The sequence below is a fragment of the Tachysurus vachellii genome, chromosome 16, assembly GCF_030014155.1.
Source record: "Tachysurus vachellii isolate PV-2020 chromosome 16, HZAU_Pvac_v1, whole genome shotgun sequence".
Taxonomy (NCBI): Eukaryota; Metazoa; Chordata; class Actinopteri; order Siluriformes; family Bagridae; genus Tachysurus; species Tachysurus vachellii.
In genome coordinates, this window is record NC_083475.1 from 21,548,183 (window position 1) to 21,568,182 (window position 20,000).

General features: G+C 40.5%; 1 protein-coding gene across 3 annotated transcripts in view; it reads left to right on the forward strand.

The window, feature by feature from the left end:
- The first annotated feature begins 16,896 nt into the window (after positions 1–16,896).
- kdm7aa (lysine (K)-specific demethylase 7Aa) overlaps positions 16,897–20,000 on the forward strand; it is a 15,525-nt gene continuing 12,421 nt past the window's right edge. For all 3 annotated transcript variants that reach the window (XM_060889075.1, XM_060889076.1, XM_060889077.1), the window contains exon 1: positions 16,897–17,054. In XM_060889075.1, the coding sequence (XP_060745058.1) occupies positions 16,957–17,054 (98 nt within the window). In that variant the 5' untranslated portion in view covers positions 16,897–16,956. The remainder of the gene's footprint in view (positions 17,055–20,000) is intronic.

Genomic DNA, 20,000 nt, shown 5'->3' on the forward strand with positions numbered 1-20,000 from the left:
CATCATCTTCAGGGGGCACGGTGGCTTAGTGGTTAGCACGTTCGCCTCACACCTCCAGGGTTGGGGGTTCGAATCCCGCCTCCGCCTTGTGTGTGTGGAGTTTGCATGTTCGGGGGTTTCCTCCGGGTACTCCAGTTTCCTCCCCCAGTCCAAAGACATGCATGGTAGGTTGATTGGCATCTCTGGAAAATTGTCCGTAGTGTGTGAGTGAATGAGAGTGTGTGTGTGTGTGTGCCCTGTGATGGGTTGGCACTCCGTCCAGGGTGTATCCTGCCTTGATGCCCGATGACGCCTGAGATGCACAGGCTCCCCGTGACCTGAGGTAGTTCAGATAAGTGGTAGAAGGTGAGTGAGTGAGAGTCATCATCTTCACAAGGTGCAATAATGTGATTTTAACAAACACAGTCATGCTAGCTAGCTGCATGGTTATTTTAGTCACATATTGCCTTTTTTATTAGAAATGTATCAACAAATTTGATGTAAACACTGATCTTTGATTTGCTCATCTGTCGCTGTCTTTATATGACATATGAATATTTAGGGGAAGTTGTGGCCTAATGGTTAGAGAGTTTGACTCCTAACCGTAAGGTTGTGGGTTCGAGTCTCAGGCCGGCAATACCATGACTGAGGTGCCCTTGAACAAGGCACCGAACCCCCCCAACTGCTCCCCGGGCGCCGCAGCATAAATGGCTGCCCACTGCTCCGGGTGTGTGTTCACGGTGTGTGTGTGTGTTCACTGCTGTGTGTGTGTTCACTGCTGTGTGTGTGTTCACTGCTTTGTGTGTGTTCACTGCTGTGTGTGTGTTCACTGCTTTGTGTGTGTGCACTTTGGATGGGTTAAACGCAGAGAACGAATTCTGAGTATGGGTCACCGCACTTAGCCGTATGTCACATCACTTTAAATATTGTAGCTGCTATGTGTTAATTAGATCAAATGAGTGTTTCTGTTGAAACAGTTCTGTATAAAACACTTAACATCACCATGTTAGTTTATTAATTCACAACTTCTCTAAGGTGAATGTTTTTATCCCTGAAGTTCTGAAAGTCAGCACTATGTCTTTACATCATCTGTATAAAAGACTGAGATCTGCGCTAGTGAGATAACCTGTTATCATCATCAGTAAACTAGCGCTATGCTAATGCTTGGCTTGTTTATTTCTCATTACTCAGTTACCTAGCAGACGTGTTCTCATACGACAATGTAGAGATGTTCTAATGTCACCATACTTTACGAACATGAAGGCTAGTTTTGAATTAACATAAAGATATTATACACAATATTCCTCTTTTTCTCTCTTTTTCTCTCTTCTTTTATTTAAAAATAACCCAATGAGACAGATGTATATTATAACTCTGTGATACATGTCTTCCTGTACTGAAAAACAGCAGGACAATGATGTCCTTTCTGTCTGTAATGGTATTCACACACACACACACACACACACACACACACAAACACAGTACTTTAAAATAGCTTCTTTAGAGCGAGCAGATACACATCTGCATGATGTTACACAACACATGTTGATTCATTCCTTATTACACCAGTTACACACACGAGGAGGACAGAACAGAGAGACAGAGGGGGAGAGAGAGAGAGAGAGAGAGAGAGAGAGAGAGAGAGAGAGAGAGAGAGAGAGAGAGAGAGAGAGGGAGAGAGAGAGAGAGAGATTATTTTAGACTCAATTTAAATCTCAATAACCATTTTTTATCGTTTTGGAGAAAGCTCATAAATATTCATAAATTCCTTATGTAGAATTGTGTGTGTGTGTGTGTGTGTGAGAGTGAGAGAGAGAGAGAGAGAGAGAGAGAGAGAGAGAGAGAGAGAGAGAGAGAGAGAGAGAGAGAGAGAGAGAGAAAAGAAATTGAAAGAAAGAAAGAAAGAAAGATTTGAGGACAGAGATGATGTTCTGCTGTAGTGTTGCTATAAAACCACACATACCTCAGTAGTGAACACTGCACAAGTATTAACTATATAGGGGTCAAAGGTTAAAGATGGTTCTGTCCATCACAGTTCAGAATTCTAACACATTAATATTTATAAAATAATCACCTTCTTCTAGCCAATCACAATCCAGAATTCAGCAACACTGAGGCTTAATATAATAAGTAAAAATAAAAAGGTTTAGCTGTGAATTCATCACTGTTAATTTACATTTCCTGTTCGAATTACATTAGAATTTCACTTCACGACTGTAAATAACAGAATAGAGGATCAGCTACTTCTACACGAAGCAAACAGTTATCTGATGCCAAGTTCAATAGATCCACAGACGACTGTAAAGTAATCGTTATGTTTTCTGTGTCAGAACTTTATCTATTTAACTCTACACAACTCAGCGCTGATTAAATTCTCAGTGCATTCATGGATTCATTTCAGTAGCAATAAATTCTCCAAATGCGCGAGACAAATCTTATAACAAGCCCTGATTTACACTGTGTCCACAATTCCAGATCAGATCGACTATAAATGCTATCTAACCTAAAATTAGCCAATATTATCACACGAAAGTTTAATCAGCCAGTAAGGTTTATTAAAATTTCAGCTACATTTTATTAACATTTGTGAAGTACTGTAATTCTTTTGCAAATGAAACATTTAGTTTATGTGGACACAACTAAATGGAAGTGGAACTAAGTGGAACTAAGTGGAAGTGGTAGCTTAGTGGTTAAGGTGTTGGGCTACAGATCGGAAGGTCATGGGTTCGAACCCCAGGTCCACCAAGCTGCCACTGCTGGGCCCCTGACCCTCACTGCAAGGCCCTTAACCCTCAGTTGCTCAGTTGTAAGTCACTCTGGATAAGGGTGCTAAATGCTGTAAATGTAAACTAAATGTTCCCTAGTGCAGCATTCTTTTGCATAGCTTAGCAAGCATTGCGTCGATGTTCAGCTAATTAACTAACTAGCTAATAAGCAATTATAATGATAATTGTCTTCACCATAAAATACCATTAAAGGTAAGAAAGAAAAAGATACATTAAAAAAAAAGGAAAAGAGATGCTAAAATCAACCCTTAAGAAATCACTAAAGATTCATTCATTCATTCGTTCGTTCATTTTCTACCGCTTATCCAAACTACCTCGGGTCACGGGGAGCCTGTGCATATCTCAGGCGTCATCGGGCATCAAGGCAGGATACACCCTGGACGGAGTGCCAACCCATCACAGGGCACACACACACACACACACTCTCATTCACTCACACAATCACACACTACGGACAATTTTCCAGAGATGCCAATCAACCTACCATGCATGTCTTTGGACCGGGGGAGGAAACCGGAGTACCTGGAGGAAACCCCGAGGCACGGGGAGAACATGCAAACTCCACACACACAAGGTGGAGGGGGGAATCAAACCCCCAACCCTGGAGGTGTGAGGCGAACGTGCTAACCACTAAGACAACGTGACCCCCCATCACTAAAGATTTTAAAATCCAAATTTTCCCAATAAGCGGTGTGGATGTTTCTGAGTAACAAACACATGATCTAGTAGTAGGATCTAGTAGAATTTGTGGTCGCTGCTAAAAGTAATTAATGTTTCATTTTAGTGATATGAATTCATTTCTTAGTAACTTACCAACAGATCTGAGATCAGTGTTGATGTTCCTGATAATTCTCTCTTATCATTGAGGCTTTGCATTGCATGATAGCAAGGAAAATCATAGTTTTAGCCACATGGTGTCTTTTCTTCATGATTTCTCAACACATCTGAGGTCAGTGTTGAAGTTTCACACAGGTTGGTTCATTTCCTCATCACAGTGTAAGCTGCATGCTAGCTCAATAATTTGTTGTTTTAGCCCCAGTGCGTCATTTATTAGTTTGCTGTCATATCTGAGGGAAATATTGCTATTCCAGACTGTCGTATCTTGTTTCCTCATTGCTGTGCTTTTACATTGTTGATGTAGTGACTAAACAAATTAAGCTAGCATTTGCTATGTGTTTATAGATCCCATTTGCCTAGCCACAGTTTTACAGCCTTTGTTACTGGAACAGGGAGTGTTTTTACACGACTACTGTATAAAAATCTATCAACAAAGATCACTTTAATTAGAACTAGCTCAAACTAAATCTAGTTTAGCAGACTTAAGAGTAGAATTAAAGTAGAAATTTATGGGTAAATCAGAATGGTTTAGTTCACTAAGATAATGTGTAGAAATAGATTTTAAGTATAAAGGCAGCATATCCAGTAAAACCAGTACAACCAACAAATCCAACAAGAGTGAAATATATAGTATAACAACATCTATTTTTCTTCTACCTGCCAGAACACACATGTTCCCTGAATCAAACTACTGCATAACGAATGCTGGGTTCTCCAAGCGAGGTCAAAGATCAAGCTGTATCCCTTGTCGCTCCTATCATTGAGCACAGATGTGTGCTGTCAGGTCGACTCGTCCTGCGAGATGTCCGAAACAGAAAACCATCCCAGTGGAACCACTGACACGGACCCGAACCAGCCACCCTCTAATCATTCAGTGACCTCCTGACCCCCCAGAACCCCGACCCTGTACCACCGCCGTCCCCCTGATACCCCTTAAAACAGAGCTCCACCACCTCACAGATGCCCAACACATATTCGCCTGAGCAGAACTCTGCGTGTCTCAGACTTCCTGAGACATGAGACGGGTTCAGGAGTTCACTGTGGCGTGAACTGTCTCGAGCACTACTTCTACATTCTGCAGAAATCTGTTCATGACAACTGGCTTAATTCTAAAATTTCCACAAATGCCACGTTTCTGCTATGAAAGCATATACAGATGAATAACTTGGTTGTGTTAATCAGTGTGTTTCTTCTTTGGCTCTGTTCCCTGTATAGTAAATCTTACACTCTAATAAATATGACATTTTTTCTTAGTCTGAACTAAATTTTTCCTCTCAGTGATTCAATAGAAATAACTTTTCCCTAGAAGGAAGCTAGCAGGGTTCGTCTTACAGGCGCACGTCATGTCTGCCATGAGGCTTAAGTGAATTTAATCAACACTACAAATGACCTGGAACATTGTATATACTGCAGTACAATTCAGTCACAAAATCCTCTCCATCTCATCCACAATGAATGAATTAGCATAGAACAAAGATGCATTTCTCCCACCAGGTACAGCAAAGCCGCAGAACGAGACGCCTGGGACCTGTTACCAATCCACTCCAGATAAACATCCTGCTGGTTTATATGCTTCCTATGGTTAAAGGTCACGACAGCCAGGCCATAACCAATCATTATATAAATCAGGATGGGCCTGGTGACCCTGTCGTCAGTGCTGTGCAAATCAATTAGCTTTAGCTCGGCTCAAAGGGGATAAAGAGGCTGATGGATTGGGATTTTTAAAGTTCAGTGAAGACACAATTTAGCCAACATGAAGCTTTGCGTTGGAGCTATGATGCTAATGTAGCTAGGAAATCAAGTCTAGTTCTATGTTTACTTGTTTTAAATGACATTACTAATTTCTGCAAACTCTCAAAATTAAAAGAATAGAAAATAAAAGAAAATTACACAACTATGTTCAAACCACATCACTTCAAACATTTGTATGCGGAGCCTGTGTATATTTTATCATTTTTGGACAGAACTATATTTACTATATATCTATATACTGTTGATTAAGATCAATGCTTTTTATCTTACAGCAAGCGAATGTGGAAAATTGTTGGCCTTCACGCATAAACACATAAATATTAGGCTTATAGAAACGGCTCCTGCGTGTAAACACAGACGCTGAGTTAATGAAATCTGCACATGACTGAACTTCACCATGATTAACTCCTGAAGATTAAGAACGATCAACTGATCACATCATTCTGCTTAGAAGAACTGAACCTGACATCACAGCACAGATTTTCAGCTGCACTCTGAACTCTGCAGTCATGTATTGGGCCGGCCGGCCCCTAATCCACCGCAGCCTTTCAGAAGAGTTTAAGCTCCTGAAGGTTTAATCGATAGCTACAGGGTCACACCTTCAGATCTTTACAACATCAAGCAATAGGATTTATTCTGCATACAGCACCATTATTCACCGCTCTATAACGCCAGGTCTTTATCAGTGTATGGGTTTCTAAAATTCTAACCTTTACTTTGTTATAACAAGCACCAAATATTTGTGTGCTATTTGGATGAAAATATATTTGAATCATTTTAGACATATATGGAAAAGCAATTCCTAAATCCAGAAGTTCACTGGTCTGATTTTGCTATAATGTGCACCATTATTCTCGTTCCATGTGAGCAGCACACCCGTATCACTCCAGCTCTCAGACGACGTGAGAGATTGGGAGTTACTGTTGGAGAGAGGTTTGCTAGCCAAAACCCCATGTTTCAGATTCCTGAAGCATTTGTGCTAAATACATGATAACACACACTGAAAGCCAATAGACTTACATGGTGCTTTCAAATCCCATTCAGTGCAATCAAATGAAAGAAACAGTTCAGCCAGTATCCATCTTATTCCATAGAGCTCCATCTCAATCCCTAACCCATTCCAAATCCAGCAGGTCCAAACTCCATATCCGCATTCTATATTTAAATCCCCATCCACTCCATTGCCCATGTCCGAAGGAAGGGCTCATGATCATCTTTAAAAATCCTATCTCCAAAATCCACATCTTTGTCCTTAACCCATCTTCACAGTGCTTCATCTACAGTATGTCCACACCATTTCTCCCAAAGATCCATCTCTGTTCCAGTGCCATAATAACAGCTGACGGTCTAGTCTCTGTCCCAGTGACATACTCATAGACACCAAATCCATCACAACTCTATCTCAAAAAGTCCACAGTCTCCATACCCAAAATCCCAAACAAGAAGGTCCTATACAATTAGGTCATGTGATCTATTTCAACCTCGTCTCCAAAGGGACCAACTATAGACCTGAAGGTCCCATCCTCATTCCTGTGCAGTACATATAAGTCCCATCTTTACCTAACCCTCAAACCCAAACTGATCAATTCCATGGCTCATTATCTAAATCCCTGGAGGCACCATTTCTATCTCAATCCCATACCTGAATGTCACATCTCCATCCATATTCCATACCTTGAAGGCTCTATTCTTATCCTAACCCCTTTTCAAAAATCTCCATCATCTAAATCCTACACCTCAAGTCTCCTAGCCTAGACCTGACCCCATCTCCATATAGAACCCCATTCCCAAATTCCCCAAAAACATCTAAACCACACACCTGAAGACACCATGACTTTAAGGTCCTCTATCCATATCACAGTTTGTGTCTGAGCTAAATAACAAATTAAAAAGATTTCTGTGTAGTTAATTAGCTTAAAGCTCTTCGATTTATCATACAAATAGGAGTCCTGCTGAGAATTCAATTCAATTCAAGTTTTATTTGTATAGCGCTTTTTACAATAGACATTGTCTCAAAGCAGCTTTACAGATTTACAGAACATAAACATAGGACAGAAGATAAACATAAGGAGAAATATAAAGAATTAATATAATAAAAATTCAAGATATATGTAGTTCAGTGTGTATGAATGTGTATGTATTTATCCCCAATGAACAAGTCTGAGGTGACTCAGGCAGCAGTGGCAAGAAAAAACTCCCTTAAATTGGTAAAGGAAGAAACCTTGAGAGGAACCAGACTCAAGGGGGAACCTCATCCTCATATGGGTGACACTGGGGGTGTGATTATAAATATACAGTCAAACAAATGTTGTATTGGTGTAAGGATCACATGGAGTTCACATCTCCTCTTAGTATCACAGAGTCCAACTGGAGCTGGTAGATCTCTAGATGTCTCAGGATTCTCACAGAGTCGCCCTCGTCTCAGTGGAGGTCTGAGATCGTCATCGCACGGAAGACGATCTGAGCTGGTACAATGTCTGGGTGTCTCGGCATGGGTAGAAAAAGAGAAGGGCAGTGCAGAGGGATTAATATCTGTTGTTCATAAAAATGTGCAAGTCTAATGTAATGGTACACAATATTATGGGATGTATTATGTGTACGTCTGACTAAAGAGATGAGTTTTTAATCTACATTTAAACTGAGAAAGTGTGTCTGAGCCCCGAACACTATCAGGATCTGGGGCCACAACAGCAAACTCTGTCAGTTTTATTTTGTCTTGTCAGTTTTTCTTCTCAGGGGAAATAGAGAAAGTCAGAATTTAATTTCCGCTCCTACTTTTGAATGTTTTCATCATGTATTACTGACGAATTCAACTTTGTTCCAGTTTACAGTGAGAAGACATCAGACACACTGCACGCCAAGCATTTTCCACATCTACCTAAACCTAATAAACACTCTCCTGTGGGGCTATTGTTCCAATTTAATTACTAAAATGGCTATGACCTAAACAAACTCAATTAGCTTTATGTCTCTTTCGCATGCAGCAGAAATCTGTTCTACCAAAATCGACAGAATGAAAGACCTCAGCAAAAATGTTTCGACCGTTTCACTTCCCCTCTCCGTTTTCTTTTGGAGGAATCTAGCGAACATCAACTAGCACTACATTTCCTCACCCTATGAGCTAGTTAGCACACAGATTAGCGTCTTAACTCGATGATACGACTGTGCAGAGCTGAAAACAAAACAGAGTGCATAAATATCCAAGAATTAAGTAGAATTATACTGGAAGTTATGCACACTTCATGAGAGTCAAGATGAGAAGTGGATCAGGGCATGTTCAACAGTACTGGACCCAGGGGATGTGTAATCATTTGCATGCGTGGTACTTTTTTCCTATTCTGTTCATTCCAGTTCAATCATTGATCCATGATAAGTGTAACAAGGGAGCTCTAAATACAATAATGTGTAGCTGCTCATTAATCTTGAAGCGTATGCTAAATTGAAGCTGAATCCATGCTAAGATAATTCAGATTGTCAGAGTTTGTTCTCAGTGAACCATCATTATCTAATCAAGAAAGCTTGAGTTGAAAAGTGCTGGGGATGGAAATGATGATGGTGGAAAATCAGGTGGGTTTAATGGAAAAGATGCGATTTGGAAGTCACTGGAGATTAACTTCTATGATACTTTGTTCATCCAGACACCGTACGAAAGGAAAAACGTTAGCTGAAAGTAGCCATTATACTGACAACAAAGATGCTATAAGATGCTATAATATGCTATAATAGGGGGTCACGGTGGCTTAGTGGTTAGCACGTTCGCCTCACACCTCCAGGGTTGGGGGTTCGATTCCTGCCTCCGCCTTGTGTGTGTGGAGTTTGCATGTTCTCCCCGTGTCTTGGGGTTTCCTCCGGGTACTCCGGTTTCCTCCCCCGGTCCAAAGACATGCATGGTAGGTTGATTGGCATCTCTGGAAAATTGTCCATAGTGTGTGAGTGTGTGAGTGAATGAGAGTGTGTGTGTGTGTGTGTGCCCTGCGATGGGTTGGCACTCCGTCCAGGGTGTATCCTGCCTTGATGCCCGATGACGCCTGAGATAGGCACAGGCTCCCCGTGACCCGAGGTAGTTCGGATAAGCGGTAGAAAATGAGTGAGTGAGAGAGATGCTATAATACAGCCTTGATACAATCCTCCAGCTATACTGAGTTATAGACATCCACATATGAGAGGTTTATCACAGAATAAAACAGCATAAATCACTATGCTTGTTTAGTAAATGTTCATAGTGTAACATTAAGGTAATCCGTGAACAAGGTTAAAACACAGGTACAAAAACATGCAGGTTCGGATTCAATACCAAAGGCCCATTGAGACTTTTTACTGACAGGATATAATGTACATTGACCTACTAATCAAGCACTAACACAGAACAGGTGAACACAACAGGATAACAAACCAATGTGTTTGTTATCAGGGTTGGAGACAGAACCCAAGTGGAAAATCATGAGCACATGGTGTTTGTCGCCATGGGAACGCCAATGCAAAAGTCGAGGGAATACATGACACGTTCAGTGTCCTGAGTGTCCTGATCTTTTCTCACCAAAACTGAACCCAAAAAAATGCCAAAACAATTTAAATCGTTTGTGAAGCGATAATTACAGAACTACACAGGTCCTAAGACACATAGCCAGAGAACTAATCCCATCCGAACAGTGCCTTCCCCCTGGAGCTGAAACTGTACTGAAACTCGACGAGGGAAAGATTTTATATGAAGAAGGAGAACCAATCAACTGAGTGACAGAGAGGAAACAATGAACTGCAACAATCAACAGAAAGTTGGAACGAGAAACGACGACCATAAAAGGTAAACGGATAACGAACCAATTGTGGTCGAAAGTAACACGTGCTTTCATTAGGATTATTTATATTCATTAATATGCTGTGGATAAGGAGAAGACATATGTAATAAAGACAAAACACTCTAAATATACACTAAATAAGTAAGAAGTTCTAAATACGTTAAAAACTCATGAACCTCCGTTAAATCTCCGTAACTGCTTCAGCGAGTGAATGTCAGAAATGTAGACTGTGCAGATGGCTTCCCATGTGATTTATAAAACTGCCACTGCTAGATGACTTAATACTTATAAACGTTTGTGTGTGTGTGTGTGTGTGTGTGTGTGTGTATTTAAGCATGTGACTGTGTAATATCTCAGAGCAGATGTGTGTGGATTAAATGATACATTTTTATGATTTCAAGTCGCTCAGAAGCACCTCTGGGGTTTCGGGGGAATCTGTAGAGACGCTGATGAAGCAGCAGCTGCCAATGCTGTTCCATCATAAATCATATCACAGAGCTCACGCCTATGAATTCACAGCATTCCAGTTGGGAAGAGGAATTTACTTTCTTGTCAGCATGACATTTTTAGGAAGCACATGAGGTTCCATGCACTGTTTAATCACTGTTTACCACTGTTCCTGATGACCAGTCACTGAATAGCACCATTCTCATTGACTAATTCCTGAACACCAATCACTGATTACCAATTATACTAAATAACAATCACTGATCACCATTGTTCCCCAACAACCAGTCACTGATCACCATTGTTCCCCAACAACCAATCACTGATCACCATTGTTCCCCAACAACCAATCACTGATCACCATTGTTCCCCAACAACCAGTCACTGATCACCATTGTTCCCCAACAACCAATCACTGATCACCATTGTTCCCCAACAACCAATCACTGATCACCATTGTTCCCCAACAACCAGTCACTGATCATCATTGTTCCCCAACAACCAATCACTGATCACCATTGTTCCCCAACAACCAGTCACTGATCACCATTGTTCCCCAACAACCAGTCACTGATCGCCATGGATTGCCAACAACCAATACCTGATCACCATTGTACCTGATGACAATCACCATTGTTTCCCCAAAACAGAGCTCCCAGAGATCCTGAGCCCTTCTGCTCTGTGAACCCTCCTGATCCATCCTGATGCCCTGCTTCTGACCGGAGAACTTCTCATCACTTGGAGGCTGCTCGCTGCTGCTGAGGATGCGCCACATGGAGTCTGGAGATACAGGGGATTGTTGTGGATGAAACCATGGAGATGAATTGCAAGGTTGCAATTTATATGAACTGTTTTGCACTCAAGTCTCCATCAGTGAACAGCAAAAAACTTCAACAATACAGACTTTATCTTATATCTAGAATGAACATCTTGGTTACACCAATGCACTTTTTGCCCATATAATAAACACGTCTAGATGAGTAATAACTTATAATCACACTCTCCTGTGTCTCCCAGGTACGGCTGAGGTTCGTTTTGAGTCTGATTCCTCTTGAGGTTTTTTCCTCGTATCATCTCAGGGAGTTTTCTGCACCTCTGACTTGCCCATTTGGGACAAATTTGTACTTTGGATTTATCAAACTAGATTGAATTGATCACCTTTGATCCCAACAAACAAACGAAACCCTTCTGCACATAACACATTGCAATGCAATAGATTATGATGACTCATGTCGACGTTCCCCTAAAACAGAGCTAGTGACACTTACAGTATAAAACAATAAGTTAAGTGCCTCAGTACGACTAGAGCACAACTATCATGTCTGTAATCACAAGTTCACAACAACAACCATTACACTGTGCAAATAAGGACTCACGCACACACATACACACAAACACACACACATCAAACACCTCATCTGGAACACATCAATGCTAACAAGTGGCTCGCTTTTATTGTGAGAGAGATTTAATTCATATTGATAAATGTTGATAATATTTTCAAAGCCAATCTTATTTAAATGATAGTAATACTATTCATTTCAGTTTAATAAAGATCTCTAGTTAGCTAGCTAGTATAAACTAACCTTAAAGGATTTGTGATTTTCCATTCAGAGATGGTTGTGATATATACCGCTAACTAGTTAGCTAGCTAATGTTCAGCTCAATTTCATACATTTTCACGAAGGATTATTAAGTGATATTTATATATGTTTAACTTTTCACTGCTAATGCAAATAAGTTAGCTAACATTGATTACTGAGATGTTTTCTGGATCATTAACATAAATGTTAATGCTAATGCTATCCATCTATGTAACATTAGCTAAACAACTGTTTCCTGAAACACATGATTTGTAAGTCATGTTCATAAACCTTCATAAACTTTAATGCGAATGCTTTCCTAGCTATCTTCAGCAAGCTGGAAGGATCATAAACTGTGTGTAAAACGTCACTGCTAATGCTAGTTGGATGACTATTATGGGTTAACTAGATGGGGATGTTTTCAGAAAATGTTGTTTTGTTTAGTGTGGATTAAAATTTCTTTTTTGGTGTTTTTCATGTTGTGTTCATTCTGGTACAGAGACATGATGCTATTACACACTTTTACAATAAAAAATATGAAGTGACTCCTAAAAGACTCAACTTAACCGTCTGAGAAAAGACGTTTCAAATAGAACTGACTGCTTGAGACCGAACATGACCTTATTTCATGATCTGATCAGTTCATTTAAAACAGATTACATCCTGAGTCTAGACATTACAGCCGTTTATTCAGTCCTTTGTGTGTGTGTGTGTGTGTGTGTGTGTGTGTGTGTGTGTGTGTGAAATAGCCTTTGATCATTTGAAGACAATAATCTGTTGTGGCCTTTTGCCCTCCTTTGTCTTTTAAGTGAACACATTCTTCGAAAAAGGAGGCAATTCAGTCCATATGGACGTCCATCTACTGCCAAATACAGTCTAGTGACTAACAGGAGGTCTGTGTGTGTGTGTGTGTGTGTTTGTGTGTGTGTTTATGAGAGTGTGTGTTTTGTGTGTGTGTGTGTGTGTGTTTGTGTGTGTTTATGAGAGTGTGTGTTTGTGTGTGTGTGTGTTTGTGTGTGTGTGTGTGTGTGTGTTTATGAGAGTGTGTGTTTGTGTGTGTTTATGAGAGTGTGTGTTTGTGTGTGTGTGTGTGTGTGTGTGTGTGAGTGTGTTTGTGTGAGTGAGAGTGTGTGTGTGTGTGTGTGTGTGTTTGTGTGTGAGTTTGCATGTGTTTGTGTGTGTGTCTGTGTGTGTGTTTGTGTGTGTTTGTGTGTGTGTGTGTTTGTTTGTTTGTGTGCGTGTGAGAGTGTGTGTGTGTTTGTGTGTGTGTGTTTGTATGTGTCTGTGTGTGTGTGTGTATATGTGTGAGTGTGTGTGTTTGTGTATGTGTCTGTGTGTGTGTTTGTATGTGTGTGTTTGTGTATGTGTGTGTGTTTGTATGCGTGTGTCTTTGTATGTGTGTGTTTGTGTATGTGTGTGTGTTTGTATGTGTGTGTGTGTGTGTGTGTGTGTGTGTGTGTGTGTGTGTGTGTGTGTGTGTGTGTGATTACATCCTACATAACATTACATCATAAAGTTCTTTAGTGAAATAAACCTTACAGTAGTTTAGTGAAGAAGCTAAAGAAAGAACAGTAAAGCTAACAAACTGCAACCATAATACACATACAGCACTGTGCAGAAGTCCCCCCATTTTCAGAGATAGATAGATAGATAGATAGATAGATAGATAGATAGATAGATAGATAGATAGATAGATAGATAGATAGATAGATAGATAGATAATGTGATGTTTACAGAGTACAAACTGCACTGTATGGTGTAACAGACATGACAATAAACTCATGAATGGACTTTCTTTATATCCAAAGAGGAGATTTAAATACTACAACAGCAAAGGACAATTAAATAGTAACAAATATATAACATTCGACATATATTAATAAATTAGCATACAGTGTGTAATAAGGAGACGGTGATCTGATCTGTTCATGATGACTTTTCTGCTGGTCCTCTTCTCTCTTCTCTGCACTTCTGGATCTACAGATCTACAGTCACATTTCTTTGGGTTTAGGGAAAGTAGAAAAGTTCCTGTTGTCATGCTAAAAAAACAGGGAGGTTAAAAAGAAAGTATATTTTTTGCGCAGCTCTTCATATTTTGGAGATTTTAATTGGTAATTTATAGTTTGTAAAATCTATTAAAGTGTCTGTAACTTTAGTGATCTTTGTGTTTGTTTCATTATGAGAATGAACACAGTTCAAGAGAAATGCTGTAAAACAAAGATGCCTTCAGAAGTGATGAAACTTTTCTACATGAAAACAATATAAAGAGCAGCAGACAGTAATAATGTAAAGAAAGATTGTGCTTAACTTGTGTAGAAATCCTCAGCAGGTTTAGGAGGAAATGATCTGTAAGTGTTACTGAGTGTGTCGGAGAAACTGCTGCTGTTCTTCTGGAGACTCTGAACGTCACTCGCTTCTGTTTCTGCACTAAAACCCTGCAGCCTTCATCCTACATTTATCTGCTTTCAGCTGCTCCGGTATTTAACGTGCTGCTTTCCGCACTGACATCCAGACATTTTTCTGTAAAATTTTATTCATTGGAAAAGTTGTGTTAGGAAACTTCACTCACTCTCATTCACTCATTTTCTCAGGTGTCATCGGACATCAAGGCAGGATACACCCTGGATGGAGTGCCAACCCATCGCAGGGCACACACACACACACACTCTCATTCACTCACACACTACGGACAATTTTCCAGAGATGCCAATCAACCTACCATGCATGTCTTTGGACCGGGGGAGGAAACCGGAGTACCCGGAGGAAACCCCCGAGGCACGGGGAGAACATGCAAACTCCACACACACAAGGAACAATCTAATTTTCTTTTTACAATAGATTTCTTATTCATCCCTCCATCCATCCATCCCTACATCCATCCCTCTATCTGTCCTTCCAACAATTTAACTGTTTGTCTATCTGTCCATCAATTCATTGATTCATCCATCCATCCCTCTATCCATTCACCTTCCATCTATCCCTCCATCCATATATCCGTCCATTCTTTCATCCATCCCTCCCTCCATCCATCCATCCATCAACGTAGAGATGCTGGTCAGCCTTCAGCCTTTGGAGTGAGGAAACCCCTGAACTCCACACAGGTCAGAGGCAGGAATCAAACATCAACATCTTATAAATCTTATCACAATCTTATCTGATGGTAAAGGAGATCATTGGAGCTGATGACTGATGTATAAATCAGAAATAACGTACAGTTAAAGGTACAACGCTCTTAACTGTGGCTCAGTGAGCATCTGCTTGTGATTGTGTGGATGGAGACAGTGGCGTGTAGAGTGTTTAAAATAAACCCCCAGCCTGCACTCAGATAGATGATCAAATTTCACAACCTTTAAACTCTCTTTATGTCACTTATACAGAGCAGATGGGGTTTAAAAGCTGAAGCGAAGGCATTGTGCTGCTGTTAATCTCACAGTAAACGCTGTGTGATGTTTTCTAAACGATGTTTGCTGATTATATTTCACCAAAGTATCAAAAAAAAGCTGTGATTTAAACCACAATTATGAATATGAATTCTCAAATCATATCAAATCAAATCTGATGTTATTTGTCACATACACACACATACAGGGTACGAAAGGCAGTGAAATGCTTTTTGCATCTGTCCGGTATATAAGCATTAAAAAAAAGGAATGCAATTTAAGATAATGGGGGTCACGGTGTCTTAGTGGTTAGCACGTTCACCTCACACCTCCAGGGTTGGGGGTTCGATTCCCGCCTCCACCTTGTGTGTGTGGAGTTTGCATGTTCTCCCCGTGCCTCGGGGGTTTCCTCCAGGTACTCCGGTTTCCTCCCCCGGTCCAAAGACATGCATGGTAGGTTGATTGGCATCTCTGGAAAATTGTCCGTAGTGTGTGATTGTGTGAGTGAATGAGAGTGTGTGTGTGCCCTGTGATGGGTTGGCACTCCGTCCAGGGTGTATCCTGCCTTGATGCCCGATGACGCCTGAGATAGGCACAGGCTCCCCGTGACCCGAGGTAGTTCGGATAAGCGGTAGAAGATGAATGAATGAATGAATGAATAATACACATATTAAAGAGCACAGACTTCATCTCTGACCTCCAGCCTCCGTGCTTCTGTTTATTTGTCTCACAGCGCCACCTTGTGGACACAAACTACGGCTGACCTTAATGGCGTTCAAACGGATTCATTATTTAACATTAACGTTCAGAGTAAATAAAGGACTGGGTATTTTTTTTAATAAATGTTACAAGCCAGAGATCCCTGAAAAATATTTTTAAATAAAAAAATAAACATTTAATGCACACATCGTTGTTATGTCTTTAGAGAATAGAACAAATGAAGTGTTGATGCAATGTTCATGCACTAGATGGCGCACGAGTCCATTAAACACATCTGTGTGCTTTTCACATATAAGGCGTTTTTTCTTTCTTTCTGGTTTTCAGCTTGTATAAAATGATATAAAACGATATAAACATATTTTACATGTTATTTCACAGCACAACGTGTCTTATACGTCACCACATTTCTCCGTAATACGTGTATTTGAGCCTTTATCGTGTTAAACCTCGGTCCTTTTCGGCCATTTAAATAAATTCAGCCTTCGGTAATTTCCGTCGATTTAAAATGGCCAACTTCGGCTATTTCCGCCGGTGTCTCGTCTCTTTCCGGCCATTTGCTGCGTGACTCCTGTCACGCACGAACCCGATTCGGGACTTTCCGTCACTGTTAAATCCCCACCTTCGGCAATTTCCGTCGACATTTAAACTTCGCCCTCGGACGAGGAGAGGAGGCAAGATGGCGGCTGCCCCTCTGTACTGTGTGTGCCGGCAGCCTTACGATCTCAATCGCTTTATGATCGAATGTGACATTTGTAAGGACTGGTTTCATGGCAGGTATAAACATTTATACACCATTAACACTAATACAATCGGCTGTGAAGGAGAAATCCTCTCGGTATTATAATACAACGGCGAGTTAGCATGCGAGCTAATTAGCTGTAGCACTTTAGCATGCGAGCTAATTAGCTGTAGCACTTTAGCATGCGAGCTAATTAGCTGTAGCACTTGCTAACTGATTGTTTATGTAAGAGTTCTTGACTGGATATAAAACATTTCTGTATACTATAATATTTTTTTTACTCTTGATTAACATTGAATACATCACAGGATGAATGTTAGTGTTAAGTCTGATTTAGTTACACAACAAACCCTTATAGTTTATTGTTGTTCCGTAATGACAGACATGACACGTTATAAACAAACAGAAATAAACTGGGGGATGTTTTATAACTGAATAATAATACGGATGTTTGTTTGATTAATTGTCCTGTTTAACTACAAACCTTCTGCTCAGATATGTTTACAGTGTTATTGTGTGTGTGTGTGTGTGCGCGCGTGCGTGTGTGTGTGTGCGCGCGTGCGTGTGTGTGTGTGCGCGCATGTGTGTTTTCTGTCGTAAACAGTTCTACTTTCTTCAGCTGTGATCAATTTAGTGTGTGTTAGACAGATATAAACACTTAACACAGTCCCTCTCTCTATCTTTTTCTCTCTCTCTCACACACACACACACACACTGCTCTGTATCATAGATAGACAAGTTATTATTAATGTCTATGAAGTAATTAATTGTTAACTGAATAACTGACATGGATGAAGTGAGCAGACAGAGAGACGTATAAGAGGACAGCGACAGACTGATAATGTGATGGACAGATGAAGGGATGTGGAAGTTTAGTGGATAAGGTATTGGACCATTGATCAGGAGGTTGTGAGCTTGAATCCCAGGTCATCATTCTGTCTGTTTTCTAGTTTGATCTGATTTGATCAGAATCAGAATCAGGTTTATTGGCCAAGTGTGTTGACACACACAAGGAATTTGGTTCCAGCAGTTTGTGACACTCAAAAGTACAGACATAAATAACACTATACTATACAATACAGACATAAATAACACTATACTACACAATACACACATAAATAACACTATACTATACAATACAGACATAAATAACACTATACTATACAATACAGACATAAATAACACTATACTATACAATACAGACATAAATAACACTATACTATACAATACAGACATAAATAACACTATACTATACAATACAGACATAAATAACACTATACTATACAATACAGACATAAATAACACTATACTATACAATACAGACATAAATAACACTATACTATACAATACACACATAAATAACACTATACTATACAATACACACATAAATAACACTATACTATACAATACACACATAAATAACACTATACTATACAATACAGACATAAATAACAATATTGTGTAATATTATACTTTAGTACACTATACAGCAGCAGTAGTGTGTAATATATACAGATGATGTGATGACTGACAGTCCTGATAATGCAGCACTTATAGATATGAAGCAGTGAATATAATGATGGTGAGGTGTTAATCAGGGTGATTGTCTGGGGAAACAAACTGTTCCTGTGTCTGGTAGTTTTAGTAAACAGAGTTCTGTAGCGTCTGAGAGAAGGGAGGAGCTGAAAGAGGTTACGTCCAGTGTGTGAAGGGTCAGTAGTGATGTTTACTGCCCGGTTTCTGGTTCTTGTGTCGTACAAGTCCTGGGGGGTGGGCAGGGGGGTCACCAGTTATTATTTCTGCTGTTTTTACTGTGTGCTGCAGTCTGTTCCTGTCCTGTTTAGTTGCTGCACCAAACCAGATGGTGATGGATGTGAACAGGACAGATTCTATGTCTACAGTGTAGAACAGCACCAACAGCTCCTGTGACAGACCAAACTTCACTAAGTGATGTAGAAAGTACATCCTCTGTTGGGCCTTTTTGATGATGGAGTTTATGTTGGACTCCCATTTCAGGTGTTGGGAAATGTTAGTGCACAGAAACTTGAAGGTCTCCACAGATGACACCAGGCTGTTAGATATTGTGAGGGGGAGTAGTGTTGAGGGGTCTTTCCTCAAGTCCACTATCATCTCTACAGTTTTGAGGGTGTTTAGCTCCAGACTGTTCTGACTGCACCGCAGCACCAGCCGCTTTACCTCCTGTCGGTATGCAGACTCATCGCCATCTTTGATGAGACCGATGAGCGTAGTATCATCTGCAGATTTCAGGAGTTTAACAGTTTGGTCAGTTGAAGTGCAGTCATTAGTGTAGAGGGAGAATAACAGTGGGGAGAGGACACATCCCTGAGGAGCGCCAGTGCTGATTGTCTGAATGCTGAAGGTGACACCTCCCAGTCTCACCTGTTGTTTCCTGTCTGTCAGGAAGCTGGTGATCCACTGACAGATGGAAGTGGGTACAGTGAGCCTTAGGTTTTTGGAGTGGAGAATTTCCGGAATTATTGTATTAAAGGCCGAACTGAAGTCGACAAACAGAATCCGGGTGTCTGTCCAGGTGCTGCAGAATGTAGTGCAGACCAAGGTTGACTGTGTCGTCCACTGATCTGTGTGTACGGTAGACAAACTGTAGGGGATCCAGCATCTGTTCTGTGACAGACTTTAGGTGCAACAGCTGTCAGAGCAACAGGTCTGTAGTCATTCAGTCCAGTGATGGAGGGTTTCTTGGGGACTGGGACGATTGTGGATGATGATGATGATGATGGTCAGATGTCAGTCTTATATAAACTCACAGCTTGTGGTTTCCCAGACAGACACAGTGTTATTCTGTAAGTGTGATGATGGACTCAGTGCTTTATCAGTGTGTTGGTGCTGGATGTCAGGGAATGTTTCTGTTCTGATGATTTGTTTGTTCAGCGCCGTAGGGACAGTGAGATCAGACGCTGTGTTGTACACACTGCACACTCACTGCACACTAATACACACTG